Raw genomic sequence first — 23,590 nt, forward strand, 5'->3', positions numbered from 1 at the left:
TTTTAATATACAAAATATATTTTTTATTCTGCATAAAATACACTTTGAACGAATATATTAGATGTTGAAGATAAAGAAGATGCAACGACCACATAAAATCAAATATTACGTAATATTTCCTTAGTGAGTCTACAGAATGAAACGAAGTGATACTTCAATTAAAATTCTCTATGAAAAATTATAAAATTATTATTATTATTCTCTATAAATTCTATAGGGTACATGATGTTTAAATGATAAAATTTTCTTTATTATTAATAGCATCCGTTGCCGGGGCGGGTCGCTAGCGATTTAAAAAAAATCAAGTTCTCATCACTACGCGACAAAAATATAAATAAAATTGAATAAATGAACCAATCATTTTAATTGAATAAAAAATAAATATAATAATAACTGTGCCATTTTTATTTACAATGACAATTAAAACAAAATTAAAATATATAAAACAACAAATTGATTTTAATCTAGGTAGCGATTACAGGTTTATACATCAATTAACAACGAATACTTACTTAATAATAATAATAATGGTCATATAGTAACATTATATATTATATTACAGCTCTAAACGTTTGCGACCGCGGTAATCAGATTAACGTAGATATCTATCCCTCTTAAGAATATATCCGCGCTAATATATTCGTCGTGGTCGTGTAAAAGGATGACCGTGTTGTTCATCGGCGAAAATCCAATAGCGGGGATGCCGACACGACGAACATATCTGCTATCAGTACCACCAGGGAAAATTCGAATGTTCAACTTTAGATCCCTGAAAAAATAAGTTAAATTCTATACAGTTGAAGAAGTTTAATAAAGACTCATTTCAGTTTAAAAAACGACTTATAAACAGATTGGGTCCAAGACCCAAGAGGATTACTAGTAGCCAATGAAAAGTCCGTCTGCATTGTAATTATTGTCGTGAGAAATCGTATATTTTCCAAGTCTGTATAACTTTACAGACTGTTTGCATATTGTGTAGTGATTTTAAGTCTTATTTATTAGTCATAAATGTAAACTTCTGTATCAATTAAGGTAATATGACTTGTAAATTAGATAGAGTACGTAAAACAAATAAATATTCATATTTAAATACATAATAAATATTATTATTAATTGTCAAACTTCAATCCGTAACTACGAACAAATCGCTAATATATTTTAGAAAATACTACTTTTTTACTATAAATTCTACACATTTTAACAAAGTTTACCAAGTATGGGTGCAAAGTTATAATAATCGCGTTCTCACCTGAAAAAATTACAGACATAAAACATCGCACCTTATTAACAATTGTTGTTTCGATGATAAAAAAATAAAAATCGAACAGAGAGGAAATATTAAGTTTCTGAATAAGTAATAAAGCATTAAAGACTTTTAATTTTTCCCAGGAATTTTTCGCTATATGTAGCGGGAAAAAATGAGCAGAATTTGAATGGGGTCGTACAAGCGTACGAGTTGAACATCGCCTCGCATGCTCAAAAGTTTTACAGCACCGGAATTTATCATAAAAGTGCACGATATAGTTTTACTTTATTACCAACCGACGATTAAAATTATCAGAAATAGCTGGTACGCTAGATAGTTCCAAATAATGGGCGCGAGGCAATGAGGATGAAAAAAATACTAACGAAGTTTTCATGGAAATGTTTAACATCTATGGGCGTTGTGTTTCCAAATAAAAACTACATATTTTAAATACAGGCAGCGTGTAAATGTCATAAGCAAGAAAAGAATGATTAATAATATTGAATTCTTTTCAAAATCATACAGATCGCTGTTGACAAATATCAACTCGTGACAAGCACAAGACTGGTAAATATATATGTATGTTTCAACTTACAAGTCCGTAGAAGCTTTGATTAAAATTGAACGTGTTTATATAAGATCTTAGCAGTGTTTCTAGGAACTACTAAGTCACTTACGCCCAGAGTAACGGGTGGATATTAACTGACTTAAATATAAACTAAAATTTATAAAAAAAAAAAATAATATTTCGTTACATTTATGACTTTGTTTTTATTTATGAGGAATAGGAGGAATTTTTTGGCGTATTTTGGGATAGTCTGTTGTGTAGTAGACCTATAATTGGTTGAATGAAGATCATGATAAAAACTGATTACAAACAGATCTTTCAATAGCCAATGACTAAGTAGCTAGAACAATGAATCTTAAACGAAAATTAGTTCAAATCCTGGCAAGCACCACTGAATATTTATTTGCGTAATTGTATTGATAATTCATTCGGTCGGAAATCTATATGAGATCTACCAACACGCATGAAATAAGCTCCAATACTTCACCACGAAAAGGAGAGGAGACAACCAAGAAGTGGGATATTTAATTCCCTTTTTTTTATAAGCAATTATGTTTTTGGAAAATATTTGATTAATTCTTTAATTTTCTATTACGTACATTTGATCACAAGCCGATTTAAACGCAACCCAGTATGGATTGCTGTCATCCGTCTTCGTGCACTCAACGTTCGGATTTTTTTGCTCGAACTCGTACGATACGCCTTCACCGGCCTCCTTACACCATTGTCGTACCTGATAACGTAAATATTTGCTGATGATAACGATACTCGGTAATAAAACAATATTCTAATTGAGTGCCACGTGTAAGATCGAGTAATCTCTTGGCAATGTCAAAGTATAAAGAGGACAATTTTTATTTATAAACTATTGGTAACTAGTACTCGCTTAGGAAGTTATCTATCTATATATGTAGTTAATAAAATTAATTAGATATTTCAGATGATATGTATTTTTTTTTACAATATTTCAGTTGAATTGGTTAGATGAGAAATATTTTATAATTCAGTTACAAGGTTCGACCCGTACCTTCTAACAGGCGCGAAGTTAAATAAAAATTTTATTAAAAACTATATTTTTATGAATACACCTAATTATGTAAAAGTAAATAAATGATACTTACAGTGTTTTCGAATGCTTCTTGGTCAATAGTAACAGCTAAACGACAATCGAAGACAGCGGTCAATTTTTCGGGAACAACGTTGGACTGCACTCCACCCTTTAAATTTTAATCTATTAATCGGTTATGGCTTCATGTGCAGAAAAATAAAGAGGATTCTTGACTAATTTTAGAGAGCGGAAAAAAGTTACTGGCCGGTTAGAGAGCGGTACTACGGCTTTATAAAAAAAAAATAATGAAAAACGTAAACAAAATTAAGGTAAATTGTCATTGAAAAACTCCAATTCTAACTGAATTGAATTCATTTAAAAAAGGTTTCATCGTTTTGGCGTCAAATTTAAATGAGTGACTTGCATAATGAAATCAAAACAAAACCTGTCATATGTATCGAAATTCCTAAAAAATCTTTTGAATAAACGGGAAGTTTCGCGGGAGACTTACTCGGATAGTTTTATTATTATCGACATGATAAGAGAACATGCTAATACTTTCATAAATAAGGAAAGAATTACAAATTTTTCTTTATTACAAAATAAAACTTAAAAACAAGTCAAGTCAAGTATAGTATGTAGCGTAATTTGTATTTCTTTTTGCATCCTTCACTTGTATTAATCCTCTCACGCACACATCTTCATTAAAATAAAATAAAATTTAATAAGGAGGGGCGTGCCTTCCAGAGTGCATAGGTCTATACTCGTATATACATAGACTTTTTTTTGACATAAGTTCCTTCAACAATCTAATGGCCTTTCTTATAGACGTTGCTGAATTGTTACGTGTTTCTTTTAACGCTGATTTTTCTGCTTCAATCATAATTGTAAAGGTAGGCGGACGTGAAAATGTGTCGTCTGATGGTAAATTGTCGCCATTGCTCATATATATTGCCGTGAGAAATATTTTATTCACCATTTCTTACCAACGCTAGAAACTAAGATATTATGCTAGGTCACTGACCTTTCGAGTCGGAATACTAATGATTGACATTTGGCGGGTGAATATGTCGTGAGTGGTTGTTAACCAGACGGATTTGTACAAAGCCCAGAAGTAGAAGACCCAGCATTCTCTAAATAATCGATCCCTTGAGTCTAAACAATTTATGGCTAAAGCCGTAACACACAGCAATGAAAAGGGCAAAAGTCACAAACTTTTGGAAAATATATAAAGAATGTAAATAAGTTGAAGAATGTAAAAACAAAGATGTGGGTATAAAAGTTTATAGATTGTGTTATGTTGAGTCACTGTTTAACTAATCTAAAGAAGACTATGTCAATCATTTGAATCTAGATTGACGTATCTATAATAAAATGAATACCAATGATATCTACATATCTCTTATCGTTTTTTTTAATATTTCAGCATAACAACGAAATATTATTAAGGACCCATTGGCAAAAATACGCGGATAACCCAAGATTAAGTAAGTAGCTCTGAGTTTTCACGGCGTAATTGTGTAATTATGTTATTGTTCATTAAAAGTAAATTGTTGTGCTTCCCTGTGAAGGAAAATATCGTGAGGAATCCTACATGTGTCTTATAAAAATCTGTCACACGTGTATCCAATCTAATCCCACCATCATTGCATCAGCGTGGTGGAAAATCTCCGAAAACTTTTCCTCGAGTTAAGTGAAATTTTGATGCAAATATCACAATTTAACTGATGGTCTAATTTGAACGGACTATCAATGAGGACATTGTATAAAAGGAATGTCAATATCAGAACAGATAGCCTTGTCAATCACTTTAATTATACTCCCAAAGTTCCGACAAAATCTGACGTTCAAATTACCATTGTTTTAAAGATTTCGTTGATTTATTCAAAATCTCGATAAATCTATACCATGTTAAGTCAATGTCAAAGTATTCTAGTGTCCTGCCATTAGAATAAGCTAAAAGTAGTAGTAAGTGTAGATATAAATTTTACTTACGAAAACTTGCGTCAAATTAATCGTAGTAACATCTCCAATAGTCAATTTCGGATTGCTTTCCAGAATCGTTTTCTGCTCTTCTCTCATATCCATAAATTTATTTATAATATATCTCAGCTGTAAATAGAATAATCAGAAGTAGCCGCATTATAATAAACAAACAAAAAAGCAATCAGAATCGTGTTTAAAATTAACTAATTCTCTTTGTGAGAGTTCGGAAACAATTTAATTATTTATCATTCGTATCATCACAGTAATAATTGATTTTAATTATTGTCATTATTAGTCTGCTATTCTCTATATATAGAAGTCTCTACAGCTATAATCAGGTCAGTGTTGGTTTCGATGAGTGGGTTTCACCATTGAAAATTTTATTACTTTTTAACTTTATGTTGGCAAAATATAAAATTATATATTATAAATTATTTAAGTAATTCGCTTGTAAAGTAAGGTCTCGCATAATATAGCCGTGAAAATATTTCAATTAATTATACATACTTACTTAAGTCATTGTTTTCGAAACATACAGATATAATTGATATGTTTAATGGAACTAGAACTGTGCATTAATTATAGTTTTATAAATTAATTTGTTAGTTTAGTTATATTTGACTTAAATACAGTAAAATATCTTCGTTGCCTATTTTTAACTTTGTCCTAATATAATGTGTTTTAGTGTATTATATTTCACATTAAGTACTTAATTGTATCCAAACATCAGGGAAATCATAACACACATATGAGGCTATGTTTTTCTCTAATTATTTAGACCCGCCACCTTGTTGAATATTTCATAAATGATCTGTACCTTTTCGCCAGAATTATTTGGCAATAAAAGGGATCCATGACCTGGTTGACCCGTGCATATAACATGGATTTCTGAAAAAAAAATTGGATTTAGATTATAAAGAACGAAATACTAAATTTGCCAATGACACAAATTAAACGAGTAGTAATTAACCGAAAAGGAGTAAAGAGAACACTTGAAATGAAGGAATAGAGATTGCGTCTATTTTTGCGCACAGGCTTGTGCACTATGATATGTGTTTTCTAGTCTCCTTGAGATTTGCCGCCGAAATCAGTCAGGAGAAGGCGTTTGAGTGTGTCAAATAATTTTCATGCAACTTTTTTGTTATCGCGTGCTCGGAAATGGAAGAAATGCCGTGAGTAAACCAGCGTTTCGGATGTAAATTTGTAAATGGAATTCATCCATGGGAAAGTCCTTGCCATGTAAGTGGCGCGTTTTGAACAACTCAACTTTTTTAAATTAAATTGATGATTTACAACACTTACGCCAGATATTACGTTCACCATTAAAGATGATGAATTCTTCGCCCGGATTTGCCATGCCTTCATCTAATGCGAATCCTATATTTAGTGCCTTAAAACTATCTGTTAGAACGAATTTCTCCATTCCATCGTGTCCTCCAATTTCTTCATCTGTATTCAAATAAATCATTTAATGTTACAAATACTTTTAGAAAAGTTGTAGATTATATATACAAGAATCTCAGGTTATAAGACGCAAGGGAAATGGAGCTCAAGGAAAATTATAGTAAAGCATAAAAAGCGAATACGAATTTATTTTCCGTGTGTGTTGTTGTCAAATTTTGTAAACACTACGCAAAAAAGATGACTGAATATAATTTTATGACTATTTTTTTTTTATTTATTTGAAACTAGCTGAACCTGTGGCTTAATGCCCGCGAAATTTATATATTTTTTTAATGCTAAATATATAGCGCTATAGCGCACAAAACCTCTCACCCATTTTAACCCCTTGAGGGGTAAGTAACAAAGAAGTAGCTTATGTTTAATTTTTTTTTGTTACTGTTGACTTGAACTAACCTTAACGAATATCGCTTGATGTTGTAAGATCACATTGAAATGTTTTTCGTCAGAGTATGTAAATAAGTTATTGTTGAGCCATACAAAATGGATAGAACCTTTTAATTTATGGTACAATTTTTATTCTGTGATTTTTTGGCTGACTAAAATTATTTTAATCAGGATTAAAATCATCATATTCTGTCACATAACATGGCTCGACAAGAACATATATTTATTTATAAATATATACAGTGGATTAAATAACTTACATTAATTATATAATACATTATTATTAAGAATAACGTCGTATCGTAGCTCGTACTCTTTTTAAAATTATTCATCTATTATAACTTGTTTATAAAAAAAAGCGTTTTTTTTTCATAGATTTAGTGTTGTTTTAAATGTTTGTTTTCAAATTCAATTCATTTACTTTATACTTAAACATCTTTAGTCACTATATTTATGACACGAAAATACTGACTAAATATTACCAGGCATATTACAATACGTTTGAAAGGAATACATAATTTCAACATGGTTGTTGTTTTTAGTATAAGTATATTTTAGGTATGCAAATTAAACACTGTGTTGCCAGTATTTGTTTAGGTTACTCGACTGAAAATCTGAAAGGCTGAGTCCAATAAATTTTGAACAGTGGTTTTATTTACAATTCATTTAATTAAGATGGCTTTGTGTTTCTTTTTGTACACGTTACTGTTCGTTCAAAATATATCTTTATATATATATTTCCCGCAGTGTGCGTGTGGTATTATTTGGATTTAATATACATATTTGGACATTTTATGGTATCGTATAGATTTCTGAGAAAACAATATTCGTTCCAAGCTCCATCCCGGTTTGGTTATATAATCTCACAATAGCTAAATTAATTTTACGAATTGTAGAATTTACTTACCCGGAACAAAAGAAATATGCAGAGTTCGTTTCAGTTTGATTCCCGCCGATTTCAATTTACGTACAGCTTCCAAATATTGAATACCGACACACTTCATATCTTGAGAGCCTCGGGCGTATATTTTTCCATCCTTGTCAATGTGTCCGCTAAACGGTGGGTAAGTCCAACTGTTCTATAACAATATATATCTGTTCTATATCAAATTATTTTCTTTCAAATTAGTAAAAACCTACTAATATTTTATAGGATACTGTATATTTGCCACTATTTTTTATTTTATTATTTCATTATTTTAAAAAAAGTTATATGTAAGTACTTTATTCCAGTTTATAATCTTACGAGATTAATTTTAAATTGACGTCGGCTTAGAATTTCAATTGTACCGATAAGAACTTGTAAGAAAGATATATTTTTTTATTTACTAACATCCACTGCGAAAATCAACGTATTCTAATTCAATACATTAAATAATTTCCATTATCAGGAAACACATAGAACCACATATAACAGAATAAGTACAGACAGTATTTAATATTGTATTTACTAAGAGGATTATACAACGATGCTTACATACGCAGATTACAAAGAACATTACTATATGTATAATCAGTTTCGAGGACAATACCTAATAATACAATTACCTAAATGATATTGATATCTCGCAGCCCGCGTAAATTAATATTGTTATGTATTTAGTTTCGTGAGAACAATTATTTCATAGAGTTACCATTTGCTTCAAAGTATATCCAATTCATATGTTAAACTTAATGTTAATCTACGTAAGTTGCTGAGTTTCGCTCGGCTTTAATAAATCATTAGAAATATATATTTAGAGATAAACTCAAAAACAAAACCTTATAAATAAATAGAAAATTTGAACTAAATCGTAAGAGCCGGTTCCAAAATACACGAAATAAATTTGTCTATATACCAAAATTGATGGATTAATAATATTAGAGAATTATACTTACTTCAAATACAGGTACAACATCCATATGCGAGTTCAACAAGATCGCAGGAAGTGACGTATCCTGACCTGGCCATGTCAGAACCACAATCGGCTTCTTTTCTACTGGTTCATATATCTTGAATTCGAGACCAATATCATCACTTTGCCTTTTGAGAAAATCAACACAATCGTCTGAAAAAATGTTCTTTATCAATAAATAGTTTGATAACACTTCAATTAAAATATTCACATTAATCAAACTATGGATAAACTTTAAAGAATTCTAATTTGATTTTATTTGAAAATAAAATACATAAATGGTGTCTGTAAAGAGATTTCGGTAACTTATTTAATTCGGTCCGGTATTAATATCTCTGCTAACCTATAAATCTAAGTATAGGAAATGATGATATAATAGAAATATGTTACGGTTCATCTATTTTATCTTAAGCCAATGTCTATTCGTCTTCGTGAGACTTTAAACAATTTCTTAAACGATGAGGAGTTTCAAACGAATTACGTAATAATTATAATCATTGCATGTAGTGCAATACTCGTGAACAAATGTGTTTATGCGTGTTTTGTGTCGCCGAAATATATTCTGCGCAATTGGCCAATCTTGAATAAGAATGGCTGAAAATGGCAAAAAACAGTCAGGAGGACATTCTAAGTACGATTCAGTTTTGTTATTAAAAAGATCTTCAAAACAAAATATTAAATTATTTACTGTTGTTTCGAGAAATAAATTTATCTTAAAATAATCCCTGCTATATTAAAGGCTGCCTTTGCGATATTTACAGTACAAAATTTTGATGGGGGAGTTGCGTCCTTTGTTTGAATTGATAACGACAATCTTTCAAGTATTAATAATTCTTGCTTCACTTAGTTGATTATGGAGCACGATTAATATTTAGTATGGAATTTGTAAGTTTCTACTTTTTGCTGTAAATAAAGTTTATTCCCATATGAAATTTCAACATTTTAAAATAATCAGATAACAGATTAACGAGTATCTAATCAGAAACTCAATTCTTGAAACGTTATTCATACATATGTATGTGACTTTATTTTTATTCTAGAGCTGAACAAAACAACATTTTAAATGTGGTGATGAGAGTTTCAGATCTATAGACTTTAAATAACTTTGAATGAAAAAACATAGATGTTCAAAATTTTCCTGCAGGTAATTAAAAGCTGTAAGGAGGGATTTCTTTAATTTCCAGCCAAGAATTCTCGTTGACCCAGACTCGCGCTATGCTTTGTCGCAGAGAAGACACAGTTTATTGTCTGTTAAAAAAATGTTGCTTAACTCGTTACATTTGCCAAATGAAAAACTTTATCTTCATATTTTATTTCTGTCTGGGTTTGTTGAAAGTATAACACTTTTGAACGAGTCGAGTGGACGAAGTTGGTGATTCAGCAGTAAGCACTTTTATACATATGGCGGCGCATCAAGAATTATGTGATCAATTTAAATAAAGAGGTTCAGGCTAGACGTAACGCCGAAGATTGAGGATAACGCCATTCAAACAAGATTACGCAACTGTTGTGTGCTTGTTTCACATGCTCGTGAATGTGAATATCACTATTAATTATGTACAAAATATTATTAATTTATATTATAGATATTAACAGTGATATTAATATATATTAATAGTGATATTCATAACCTATACGTAATTATATTGAAATCGATTGTAAGTTTTATAATGAATTTAATTTTATTTGGACATTTATAAAGACTTTTCCTGCAAACCTGCTTGAAAACCCGAATACTTCACGGGGGATCTATCTGGATGTCCTTCTGGATGACATATAAAACCCATTTTTATAATAAGTATAAAATAAATTGTTCAAAGAAAGTATTTAATAAGCCTCAGTTACGATAAAGCTGATTAAACATTGTTTATTTGTCTATTGTAAAACAAAACATATCGGTTCAAATTTAAAAATGCGAGATGGAAAACGATATTACTTCAATATTTTTTTGATTTTTATATTTACGGGTAGTATATCAGACGTCTAGAAGATTTGGTAAGGAAAGGTATATATGGCACATGCAGTTAGTTCTAAATATCACATGTAGTTAGTTATATAACTGAGTGGAATCGGGGCGCGTAATTAGTATATCAACTTTATAGGTCTATATATTCATTGATACCGCCTTACGAAAGTGGATAAGTGGAAAATAACGCGAGATCCTCGTTACTCAATTGAGATTGATTGCGTACATTCCATGTTGGATACAAGGCTGGCATATCCTCAGATAATTATAGTATTTCTGTCTAGTGTTTTAAGATCATGATTTGGTTTCCAGGAGAAGTATAATTTTACCCTGGACTTATTATATAGGCATTTTATGACCAATTCATGACATTTCAAGTTAAAATGTATAAGTAATTTATTTAAAACTAGCTGAACCTGCGGTTTTAGCCGCGTGAAATTTATAAAACACAAACTTCCAACCGCCGTTTTATCCCTTAAGTGGAGTTTCGTAAAATTCGTTCTTAGTGGATGTCTACGCCCTATAAGAAACCTACCTGCCAAATTTCAAACTTGTGATTAATGAGTGAGTGGTATTTCGCTTATATAAATAAATATATAGATGTACGGAATAAAGCTTGTCGTTAGCTACTTCAATTAGGGTTATGGTTTCAGTGATAAATGTCTCAAGTTATCAACTTCAAGCTAACAGAAACAGCCGATAACTGCCACTGCTAAGAGCTAAGTCTCTTCTCTAATCAAGGAGAAGGCTTGGAATCTATTTCACCACTCTGCTTCAATACGAAATATACTTGTATCAGAATTTCAACCAACAAATGCAGGTTCTCAGAAGGGTTTTTTTTGATCGAGCACGAGATCAATTATAAAAATAATTAAGTATATAAGAACTACAAGGAAGGTTTAAGTATTCTAGCTATTGTGGTACCTCAACTAAATACTAGTACATTATTTAATTGAAGGCAATAAGTACCCAACTCGACGGAGATCAGACTTACGGTCTGCAAGTACTCGGAATATTAAAGGGTTGGGTTGGAAAATTAAGGGGTATAAAAATGTTCGATTTTATTTTTTTAATAATATTAGCAGAAACTTTAAAATGTTTCGTCAATAATCCAACCACTTATTAATATTTATACCTACACATAAAATGATTCCTGAGTTAATAAATAAATCCTAAATATAAATATTGTATTATTTAAAAAGTCATTAGAATGGGTAAAACATAAAGTCATTCGAACTCGCCCCAATATTGTATTATTAATTTAAACAATTATTACGAAGCGATAAAAATTCGTAAAGTTTAGTTTGGTGGTAATTATTAGTTAGAACGTTTGGTGAAAAGTTAATTAAAAAAAAAAAAACCTATAAATATTATTTTATATTAGATAAATACTTTTTTAAATTTCAAGACGCACAGAACAAACATTGTAGTGTTCACCCTACAATAGAAACGATAGGTTTCGATTACTCATTTGTCACACAATTTGGAAACTTATCGATATAAATAGGTATTCGAATTTCAAACATTTTCTGTTAATATAAATTACCATTTATTATAGACCTGTTTTAAAATAAATTACGATAATAGAAAAAGTTTTTAAACGACACCAATGTTTTGCATATTGTTTGAATAAATATTTTTATCTCTTAATGAAGTGTGAGAAAAAAGAAATAACATTCCAAAAAGTACATGTATTGTATATTTTTTAATGTTAATTCGAACACAAAATCTCACGAAACCGGTGTTACCAGCGCAATAAAAGCATAAAAAAATATCCTGAAATGTGAATGATGACTCGACCAACGTAATAATATCATATTCTATATTTTTTATTTGACTTTGATTATACAGTAGTTAAAACAGTTTTCTTAACCATTATATCCATAAAAAAATATGCTAATATATCTCTAATATTTTTAATATCTCGTTTAAGATGAAAAAATAAAGAGGCGATACTTCAATTCCATCGTTCGAGTAAATAAAAATGTTCTTGACTGTTCCAGTTCGACGCGTTGGTCATTGTTGTAGTAATTCAAGGTCAGGAAGTTTATCGTTGAAACAAAAATAAATTATCCGACAAATTTGCATTTTGAAACATAGGAATTACAAAGGTATATCACACTCTATTTTTTGAGATTATTTAATTTGATTTAAACACAATTTTAAAGAATTGCACCAATTAGGTATATAAATATATTCTTTGGTTTACAAAACTTAGTTTGTTTCAACTTAATGTACCTTTTAATGTAAAACGTAAACTTGTTTGACTATTTAGTCTTAATACGAAAATAAATAAATACACAACTTTGTAAGTTTGTAGATACAAACGACCGACTATAATTAGAGAAATATTTAACTCACCATAGTTAATGTTTGGTTGAACGCTGGCTATTTGCAGATACTCTACAAAATTCGATATTGAAGGATTATTTTTATAGTCGTCTGACATTATTTATTATTAAGATTAAATATTGTTATGTTATATGGAGAGTAGCACGTCGTCTTGTGTTAACGTGTTCAATTACTGACACTGATTCAACGTATGCTATCAAAAGTGGGAAAACATCGGACTGACTGAGTGCCGCTGCAGAGTATGCGCCGCATTATAAGATAAATAAGATAAAACTCGAGCAAATACTCTATAAAAGAAAATAAATAAGGGTAATTATTCTCTTTAAATTTTCCATTAATGAAATTACAAGGCACGACTTTGATTTGCTTTTTATTTCATGTATTTTAGTAACATTTTACCAATAGGTATTTAAAAAAATTATATACATTGACTCTGTAAAATGTAGTTATGGATCTGACGTTGTCGTGTTATTTAAAGATCTCTTAAAGAAATGTATTATTTTGGATATTTGATGATTTTATTGTGAAAAAAAATCCAAGTTTTTAGAAAAGGTACCCGCTTACTTGATGGGCACACAAATCCTTATTCATAATATTTTAAATAAAGGGGTGTAAAAAAGGCGATACCTACCTAATACAAAACGATTAAAACTCGTCATGGCATTGCTTGCGGTAAAGTAGGTAGGCATGGTCAGTATTTATGTGGCAGAATAACTGTTATTTACAGTTAAGACGACTACAAGAACTAAGTGCCCTTGAGAATCGCACGCACACACTTACAAAATCGACAAAAACGGCAAGCCCGTGAACTAATGATTATTCTAATAGATGGCGCCAAACCAAGCGAAGTAAGATCAATCATAAATCTCATAAAAAATAGATAGAACAACAGAATTCTATTTATTTCTTTCGATGTTAGTTAACAAATCATTATAAAATAAAACTGATTCAATTAAACTTACAATATTTTTATTTACATTTTGTATACAATAAATTAGACAGTTAGTTTTAACCTTTTTTTCTTTTATTTATATTATTATACCACAATTTTTTATACACCACAAGTTCTTATACTAAATATTAAAACATACAATTTTTAACATTTTATAAAAGTTTGATAATCTATTTATATAATAAAATCGTAAGTGTTCGAAATCTGTAGTTTAGTAACCGTGGGCTTATATAGTTTAGTGTCTGTTCGTTTTATTAATATCGGTTCACAAAGAAAAAATATATATTCAGTTTAAAAAAAACATCTAAATATTTACTAGAAAAAAATGTCGTCAAGTCGATTTGGTTGAATCATTGGTTAACTAGGTTAATCATACTAGGTTTAATCATAAATCTCATAAAAATAGATAGGATATTAGAATTATTTGTATTTCTTTTGACTGTTATTCGAAAATGATTAAAAAATAAAACTGTAAAAAATAAAAAATTAATTAAACTTAAAACATTTGTATTTATATTTGGTACTACAAAAAAAACATTTAGTGTTAATTTTTTTATTAAAATCTTTTATTTAATTTCATTTGTATGTATGAATGTGTGTACATATGTCTTGGAATCTTGCAATCAATATTACACCCATTTCCACTGAAGCTATGGAGATGAAAGTTGGCACACATATTTAGTCTCGATGACAATGCACGATTCATGAATTGCTTCCATATTAAATCCAATATGGCGGACGTTACAAAAAAAATTCACATTTTTGAATTACGTACAAATGACACTTCTAAATATTCTAGTTCTCTGGTTCACAACAATTACATTTTTTTTTGTTACGACTTTACTTTTTTTATTAATAAAATTAGTTCATACATAACTTTAATTCCTATTATAAACAAAATCGATAAAATTAAACTCTTACGCAATATAAATAGCTTCCGCGTTATTGTTTTCGACTTTCTTTATTCTGTAAAAAATAAATATATGTTAGTAATTATATTTTTATTAATTATAAAAGTATGTATTTAAAAAATCTAAATATATCTAAATATGCATAGTACTTTGAATGACAAATATTTAATTGCTTCGAGTTCATGGGGATCGAATGTAGTCACTCTCAATTGATGTTTTCCTTACTTTCACCGAATACTCTATCATAATATTTGAAGAACAGCTCGAAAAAAATTCAATAAGAGCAGTAAAATCGATGGTAGAATGAGCCCTTTTTATTGTATCATTAAGAGAACCGTGGTGGATAACCTGATTGGTGGCCCACCTGAAATCCCTAGGAAATATATACTGTTTAAGCTGACAGAGTACACGGGAATTTCTTCACGGGCTTCTGTGCTCAAAGCACAGCGTTGTTTCAGTTTGAGAGCCTACTGTTATGGGGAAACATTTATTTTCGTAAGTGTAGCAAGATGTTTAGAGGATATTTCATGCAACTAGTGACCTGACTCTTTCGTTGATAAAGCCTGGTACGGTTATTTGTACTTGTAATTTTTTTTTGTCAAACAATGCTGTGTAACAAAATGAAATATTTTTATTTCTGACAAAGTGCAAGATGATTTTAACCATCCTGTTAAGGTACTTACATACACTAGAAATTATGAGAGGAAAAAAAATTGTTTCGTAGGTTTTTAAAATTAAGGTTAAATTTTTAATTAGGGTAAATATATATATATTTTAATTAAGGTAAAAATAATTTCAAACATTAAAATAAATTACAAAGTATCAAAATATCCATAGTGATGTTGTATTATATAATTTTATTAAATATTGACTTCATAAAAATATTAATATTCGCTAAAATATTGCTTAGAATTGCGACCACGTTTGTAATCTTATGTCGATGTAATCTTAGACGCAATTTATATTATTTCGCATTAATTAAAAATTATAAACTAAAAAAACTACAATTGACTTTGATGGATATTTTTCTATCTGTTAAAAAGACTACTCTTGTCTATGGGACTTTTCACTGTTGTGCAAACGAAATAACCTAAAAACTAAATATGAATAGTTCCTAACATTGTTAATAGTGTATATGTAATGGTTTAAAATAACATATAATACAACATAATTTTACTTTATTCACAATGAGTTTTTCTCTAATAAATGCCATAAGAAAACTGAATATATCAACCGTCTCACAGATACGGTTGATCTCATCAGGATCTACTGACGTTTCTAATATAAATAGTCACAGTAATAGTGATTTAAACGTAACACAGAAAGAGTGGAAGTTTCCACCTCAATTCACCAAACCACGAGAAGTATGGATCGAAAATTTAGATTCTATTGACGAAAAAAAACTCGGTCTTTTTGAACTACATCCTTTGGTCTATGCTGTTTTACCACGTATAGATATCATTCACAGGAATGTGATATGGCAAAGGAAATTCCGATGGGTGTCATGGGCTCATACGAAGACGAGGGCTGAAGTACATGGTGGCGGAAGAAAACCATGGCCACAGAAAGGATTGGGTCGAGCACGTCATGGATCCATTAGGTCTCCATTATGGAGAGGTGGGGGTATTGTTCACGGACCACGATCTGGCAAAACACATTTTTTTATGCTTCCGTTTCATTTACGTATACACGGTCTGACATCAACATTATCTGCAAAATTTGCCCAAGATGACTTACATGTTGTAAGGAATCTAGAGTTACCGACTGAGGACCCAGAATATCTGGCTGAATTAATAGAGAAAAGGAATTGGGGCCCTTCAGTACTTATCGTTGATGAGTAAGTTTAGTACTTAGTAAAACTTTACCCTAGATCTTTCTTTTCATAACATTTATTCAACAATTTGTTATTGTAAAAATGTATTGCATTAAAAAAAATTAACATTATCTTATATGCGGTTCAAACGTTCATCCAAATTTAGATGGAAATTTTGTTCTAAGTAAACTAAAAGTTATAGCAACTTACAAAATTTTATAAGGAATTGTAATAAATAGGAAATTTTTACAAACACTTCTTTCAATTCCTTTAAATTAAACAAATACTTCAGTTCTATTTTTATTTTCCTTATTAAAAATATATGTATTCATAGAGAAATAATGCTACAATTTGAATTGATATATTTTAAATTAAGAATGAACAGTATCATTAATAATTCTGTTTTTTTTTCAGTAATGATTATGCACCTCGGAACATAACAGTAGCTACAGAAAACCTGCCTCATGTCAATATAATACCATTTTATGGACTCAATGTATATTCTATGCTGAAGCATGACACCCTTATCATCACTCAAACTGCAGCAGAGAGAATTGAAGAAAAGATATTACAACATCTTCATTCAAATACGATGCCACAACAAGCCAAGTTCAAATTAAATCAAGTGTAGAGTTTAAAATTAAATAAATTAGAGAGATCTCATCATCTTTTATTAACATTTTCCAGAATTATAAAAATATAATTAGTTATTGATTTTATAGGAACATCATTTTATGCTATTATCATTATATTGAATATCACATGGGGTTTTTTTTCTTTTTAAATGTGTCTTGTTTCTCTTGTACCTGCAAAGATATTATTTAATGGTTAGTAATATAGAGTACACATTAATTATATATTGGTACTATTTAGTAAATTACTATAAATAAATATTGCTTAATTTTTATGAAAAATCCACAAATACAAATCTGATAGAACTACTGATATAATATATTAATATCATTAATAAGACTTGGTTGAAGGGCTTTGTGAAAGCCCAGTCTAGGTAGGTGCCATCATATATTCTGTTTTGAAGACTTAGTGAGCCAGTACTACAGAAAGTAGGGTCGTAAAATCTTAGTTCCCAGGTTGGTGGTACATTGGTGATGGCGTTGTCACCTTTTACTATCAGGTAGCCAATTTAACTGCCCTACTTATAAAATAAAATTAAGACCTAACCATAGAGACTGAGAAGTGACTTTGTTTTATACTATGCAGACATATTCAATGTATCTATTTATATATATCTTATAATCGAGTTAATTGATATATAACAATAGATATAGTTAACCTGTCAGGTATGTAAACAATTATTTACAATTAGTGTAAAATAAGACATTAAAAAAAACAAACGGCATTTCTTTCGCCAGTTCAGTTCTCAGTTAATAGGTATTATTTTTGTTATTGAATTGACTTAAGTTATATATATATATATAACTATATTGCACACACATTCACGACAGTGTTAACAACAAAACTAAAACTTACTTTGTTTGAAGTTTGTGATGGAGAATTTCCCACCATTTTCTGACGGATGTTCCATCTTAGATCAGCCCAGTTATTTTCTCCTGGCACATTTGGTTTGTACTTTTCCCATAGTGACATGTAATAATGATATAGTGAAACAGGATCACTTTTTTTTTTTATTTGCTGCTTGGGAACTTTAATCACTGAAAATATATCATTTGGTTATCTAAATTATCTTGTCATCTTTTTTTGTGAATTTGTGAAAACAATATAATAATACACAGTATAATTTGTAGTGACTTATAATTTGATTATTGTTAAATGAATATTCAAATGCATTCAACAATATCAAATAAGCACACATTATATACCAAATTTATATAGTTTAATAAAGAAAGCTTGGTATCAATACTATATGCTTACTTCTGCCATTTTAATATTTTAAAGAAAATTTCTTGTTTACTCACAATTACTACTAACAGTTGTTTTAGGTATTCCTTTAGGTATTTCAATCTTTTTTTCAATTCTTACACATGAACATGATCTTCTGGAAGTTTTGATTTCTTCTAATTGTTGACCAATATTAGGTGCGGAATGTATGTTACGCAAGTTTGTTACTCTCCTTGGTCTTTGACACTCTTTAGGGCAACTTGCAAAGGGAGCTTTGGATCTAGTTCTAGATGAAAATGTACTTGCACTGTGCAACCTCTCTACGCCAACACTTTCAGTTCTGTGTGTTTTTTCACTATGATCTTCACTTGTGTGTTGAAGATCATATTTTATGAGCTTTTTGAGATCTAAAATCAAAAAGTATATCTAAATCATAAATTATTTTTATCACTTAAAGTTAAACTGTTCATATCATAATTACTTAAATTTATTAAGCATTTTACAAAAAACTGACAAGAAAATACCAGTAGATATTAATTTCTATATTTGCATAGAATAATAAGTTTTATTTTTGACTCTATAATGTCTGAAAAATAATTTAAACTAATATATATGTAATTTCTAAATTGCACTGTGAATTATTTTGTAGTGTGTCTTTTAAGAAATCAAAACCCTGATCTACCAGTAATAAAAGATTACTTCTCATATGTGCTACTTACCAGTTATGAAATATTTTAGAACTTCTCCATTAATATTACGTATCCCTAAGTTATTTAAATACCTCAATATTTCCCTTGCATCTAATTGTGAAGTAATATCACAATAGTCATCTGTATTTTGCTCCATTGTAAAAGATTGTCAGTAGATAAAAGTCGTATTTTTTTCATACACAAGCAAAACTTAACACTATGTTTCTGATCTTAGCAAGTTAAATATTTACTACAGTAATGAATTCTATTTGTAATTTTGTAATACTAAATAAATCTATATACGAATTACGAATTCAAATTAACGAACTACGAATTGAAATGTCATAAGTCAAAACCAAGTTGTCTATTATTATACCATTATACTAGTATATAGATATAGTCTTTGGTCTAAACTTTTAAACTGCCATTGGATAAACTTATTAGTTATTTTATACTATTACAAAAAGTACCTATTATAATATACATATAAATAAGACATATTTTTTGCCTGATTTAAATCTTATATTCTACTTCGAATGACCTATAATATACTAAAAAAAACAGTGTTGCCGTTATACGAAAGTCGCTAGACAGTGAAATATGGATGATATTTTTACTACTTTTGAAAATCTTTAGTTTTAGGTCTCGTACAGATTATATTTAAGTTTTTTGTATCAAATTATACAATACAATCTATTATGCATACAGGATATAATATAAGATTACCAAATTACACATACACATTTGATTTTCAATATTGGGATCCGGAAGCCATGGTCGTTTAAATTCCAGGCTCTGGATACAAATTTATTGCCTTTCTAAAATACACAATTTAATTTTAGTTACAGTAGTTCATCATTTTGTAAATCATACAGAGTTACCTACTTTAAAATATTTTAAATAGTTATCTCTAAAAATATTAAGAGCCCTTATGCCGGATTAGACGTTTTCATGACATTTTCGTAAGGGATTGTGAGCCAAATATTTATCAGTTACTCATACAAAAAATACTGTACGAATTTTTTTTTCTCTTTTTGATATAAATTATAGAAAAATAAACATTGCTTATATTTCACATATACTTCAATATAAATTGAACGAATTCACCTCTAAAAATGAATTGTAAGTTATTTCAGTAAGCGATAAACGAGCAGATCGCCTTCTTTAGAATGTTTTGATAACACAAAAAGTAATTTTATATAATTTTTGTCAACAATAAATCGTATCAATGTATTGTAACGACTACAAAAAAGGAGGTTCTCAATTCAAATCTGTATTAATGTTTGTTCAGATCCAGGTACCACGCATTTATTATGTATTTCAAATACGAACGACATCAAGTTATAAAAAAAACCTTAGTGTTTTTAAATTATTGTACTCATTTATGAACCCATTTATAATTAGACTAACAGTCCTTAAAGTTTACGGTGATATTTTTTTGTAGAATTTTCTTATCATACAACAATCTGTTAACTACAAGTTTTGATGGCAAAATTTGATAATAAAATAAGGGCCGTTTTTTGGTCCAAAGTAAGAAATAAAAAAAGAAGAACTCAAAATAAGTTTAATTTCTCAGTTATAGTCAAGTCAAGTCGTCCCTCGTCGACGAGCCTCGAAATTATAATAAAATTTGTATGTGGGTGAAATTTTTAATCTATATTTTAATTTTACTTTACTTTTACGCTTGTAGTGTCAGTGTAAGGTAGCGTTGCCATATTTTTGAGCAAAGCGGGATTTTATGACCTGAGTGGGATTTTTATATCGAAAGCGGTACAAAATAAAAAAATATCAGTTTTTTTAATTATTCTTTTATTTATGCATCATTTTAAGTTTACAATTTTTTTTTGATAGAAATAATATAGTTGATGAAAAGTCAAAGATTTATTTTATTTTATAAAAATACTTATGTACCTCATATCATTAGCGTAAAACACAGCTGGATATAGATCTCTCCAAAAGTACGCCATAGCTCCCGGTTCTCCGCCTTCCACATTCAGTTGTGTCTCGCCATCTTCTTCCGGTCATCGGTGCATCTGCATTACGCTGCGTTTGTCGATCGGTATCCACTCTATGACTCTTCTGTTCCAACGATCATTGGTCCTTCGATATACGTAAGTGCCACTTCAGTTTGCTAATCATGCCAGCTATGTTGGTAGTTCCGATTTATCTCCGGATAACCAAATTGCTGATTTTATCGTTCACGATCATAGCTGGCTTTTAATTTATGGACCAGTCTCAAAACTAGTCTTAATATACAAGAATATATTCCGATTGAACAAAACAACAAATTTAAAATGAGGGAAGACTTGAAAAAATAACTCGGTTATCCATAATTATGCCTCACTTTTTGTGGTATTAATATATTTGATTGGCAACCAATTTTGATGATTCATTTTTAATACATATAAATTTCAAAGGTGTGTAAAGAATAAATCCAACAAATAAAAAAAAGATATTTAAGGAGATTAAAAACACCTACATCACTCGATAGTGTCGCCGAACGTAAATTATATTTATTAATTATATTTTTACTAAATTGATACCGGCTTTACTGTGTCATGAGTATTAAAAAAAAGCAACCATAAAAGAATACTAGGGACAAGTTAGAAAAATTATTTAGTTAAATAAAATTTTATATATTTACTTTCAGCACATTTTTATATTTTTAGTATGTCTATATTCTAAAGCAAATTATGTACCTAATATTATATATGAACGGAAGATCTGTTGACTGAATGTCATTCAGTGTGTTTATTAAACTACGCCGCTCAAAAAGGTAAGGTTATTCATTGAATGACTAATTAAGCTAGTTGCCCGAGACATACATTTTTTTTAAAGTTATAACTAATTTCTAAATTTGTTAGAAAAATTAAAAGAAGATTTGAGTATATTATAACAAACTGCCCCACTGACCTAACCTTACTTGGCCCCCTTTGATGGCCGTCCTCGGTACAGATTCAGCGTGGTCGTGGAATATATTATACCATATCTAAACACTTCGTAATTTTAGCTCAACTCATGCAATGAAAATGCAATTTTTATCATAAAATGAATATCTTTTTTTATGAATGGTGTGGATATTTTATAAATGAACTAGCTGTTACCCGCGGCTTTGCCCGCGTAGAATATGAATATATATACAAATTAACTTAAATTGTTACGTTAATGTAATAACCTCTTTGTATACCACATTGGTGTGTATTTCAGCCCTTACGGTAGAATATCTAGAAACGCTTAAATGCGAATCAACTCATTTTTAATCGGTAGCCCAAAAATAAAGTTTCATGCTGCTAACTTAAAAAATGACGGATTTCTAGACTAACCTATATAAAAAATGTCCTACCCCTATTAAACCCCTTAGAGGTAGAATATCTAGAAACACTTAAATACGTATATAATCATTTTTAATTAGTATCCCAAAAATAAAGTTTTGTTTCTAACTTAAAAAAATTCCATACGAACGTTCATTTAGAGGTAGAATATCCTAAATTCAAAAAAAAAATGTGTCTTTTTACGACATCAATTAGAAACCTCTAAAATTATCAGTGTTCATCTACTATATTGTCCACGTATTATACATACAAAATCATTCTCTTTAAATCACTCTATCTATTAAAAAAAACCGCATCAAAATCCGTTGCGTAGTTTAAGCATACAAAGGGACATAGGGATAGAGAAAGCGACTTTGTTTTATACTATGTAAAGATTGGTTGCTTTTGGAAATCGAAATATACAAATTAAAATTTTATTATTCATTTGTAAATACTATTGAAATATTCAAATGATTTTCAGTTATTCAAGAGTTTATTTTGAAAAAAGCTAACACAACTTCCTTCACTCATCGAAGCGAATTAATTTAAAACTTATCAACAATTTCCAATAATTAACGTTCAGAGCCAATACATTTTTTTATCAAATCGGTTTCTTTTTAAAGCAATTACGATATTATAATAATAAACTTTATTAGTTAAATCAAAAGCTTACTTTCAGACGGAGACAAATCAATTCTTATTAATGCTGTGATTGAGGAAATTCAACTATGACGCTATATAAAATACATTTCTACACACTCAAACATGTTGACTTAGAAATCTTAGATATTTTAATTACCAAATGTTTTTTTTTAAATATCATCAATATATTTATTAACATAAGAATTGATAACATTAAGCGCTTAAATATATATACAAATATGAATTAAAAATAGTTACTGTATAAATCTTGACCGCTTGGAATGGTGGCAGCATTTCCCCGTTGAATCGCAATTCCGATCCTCTGGGCTAAAAACGAACCACCTTCCTTTCACTAGTGGAGGCAATAAGACGAGGTGTTATAATTTTGATGAAGCTTTTTGCACCATTACTCCAAGGGCCAAGTGTTTCGACAGCAAATGGGACAAAAATTAGAAAAAAAAAATTAGAAAATCAAATGAATTAGAAATAAAACAATGAATAAACAG

The 23,590-nt window shown here is 29.5% G+C and overlaps 3 protein-coding genes across 4 annotated transcripts; 1 reads left to right on the forward strand and 2 right to left on the reverse strand.

Moving 5' to 3' along the window:
- Positions 1–472: 472 nt before the first annotated feature.
- LOC113404241 (aminoacylase-1-like) lies at positions 473–13,147 on the reverse strand. The gene is made up of 9 exons (XM_026645097.2): positions 12,919–13,147; positions 8,575–8,744; positions 7,604–7,775; positions 6,151–6,297; positions 5,666–5,736; positions 4,858–4,974; positions 2,936–3,031; positions 2,414–2,547; positions 473–769 (listed from the first exon to the last, which is right to left on the reverse strand). Exons 1-9 carry the CDS (start codon positions 13,004–13,006, stop codon positions 565–567), a joined length of 1,200 nt encoding a protein of 399 aa, XP_026500882.2. The 5' UTR covers positions 13,007–13,147; the 3' UTR covers positions 473–564.
- Positions 13,148–15,832: 2,685 nt separating this feature from the next.
- Positions 15,833–17,237, forward strand: LOC113404451 (large ribosomal subunit protein uL4m). Its single transcript, XM_026645347.2, has 2 exons — positions 15,833–16,609; positions 17,000–17,237. The coding sequence occupies exons 1-2, from the start codon at positions 15,960–15,962 to the stop codon at positions 17,214–17,216; spliced, it is 867 nt and encodes a 288-aa protein (XP_026501132.1). The 5' UTR covers positions 15,833–15,959; the 3' UTR covers positions 17,217–17,237.
- A 3-nt stretch (positions 17,238–17,240) lies between these two features.
- On the reverse strand, positions 17,241–19,433 carry Hyls1 (Hyls1 centriolar and ciliogenesis associated). 2 transcript variants are annotated; one of them, XM_026645358.2, is made up of 4 exons: positions 19,162–19,433; positions 18,520–18,849; positions 18,074–18,255; positions 17,241–17,391 (listed from the first exon to the last, which is right to left on the reverse strand). In XM_026645358.2, exons 1-4 carry the CDS (start codon positions 19,286–19,288, stop codon positions 17,344–17,346), a joined length of 687 nt encoding a protein of 228 aa, XP_026501143.2. In that variant the 5' UTR covers positions 19,289–19,433; the 3' UTR covers positions 17,241–17,343. The 2 variants fall into 2 exon arrangements, with proteins under 2 accessions (XP_026501143.2, XP_064072035.1); XM_064215965.1 differs by having other exon boundaries at positions 17,241–17,375; positions 18,059–18,255.
- Positions 19,434–23,590: the final 4,157 nt, after the last annotated feature.

The sequence above is a fragment of the Vanessa tameamea genome, chromosome 10 (genome assembly GCF_037043105.1).
Source record: "Vanessa tameamea isolate UH-Manoa-2023 chromosome 10, ilVanTame1 primary haplotype, whole genome shotgun sequence".
NCBI lineage: Eukaryota > Metazoa > Arthropoda > Insecta > Lepidoptera > Nymphalidae > Vanessa > Vanessa tameamea.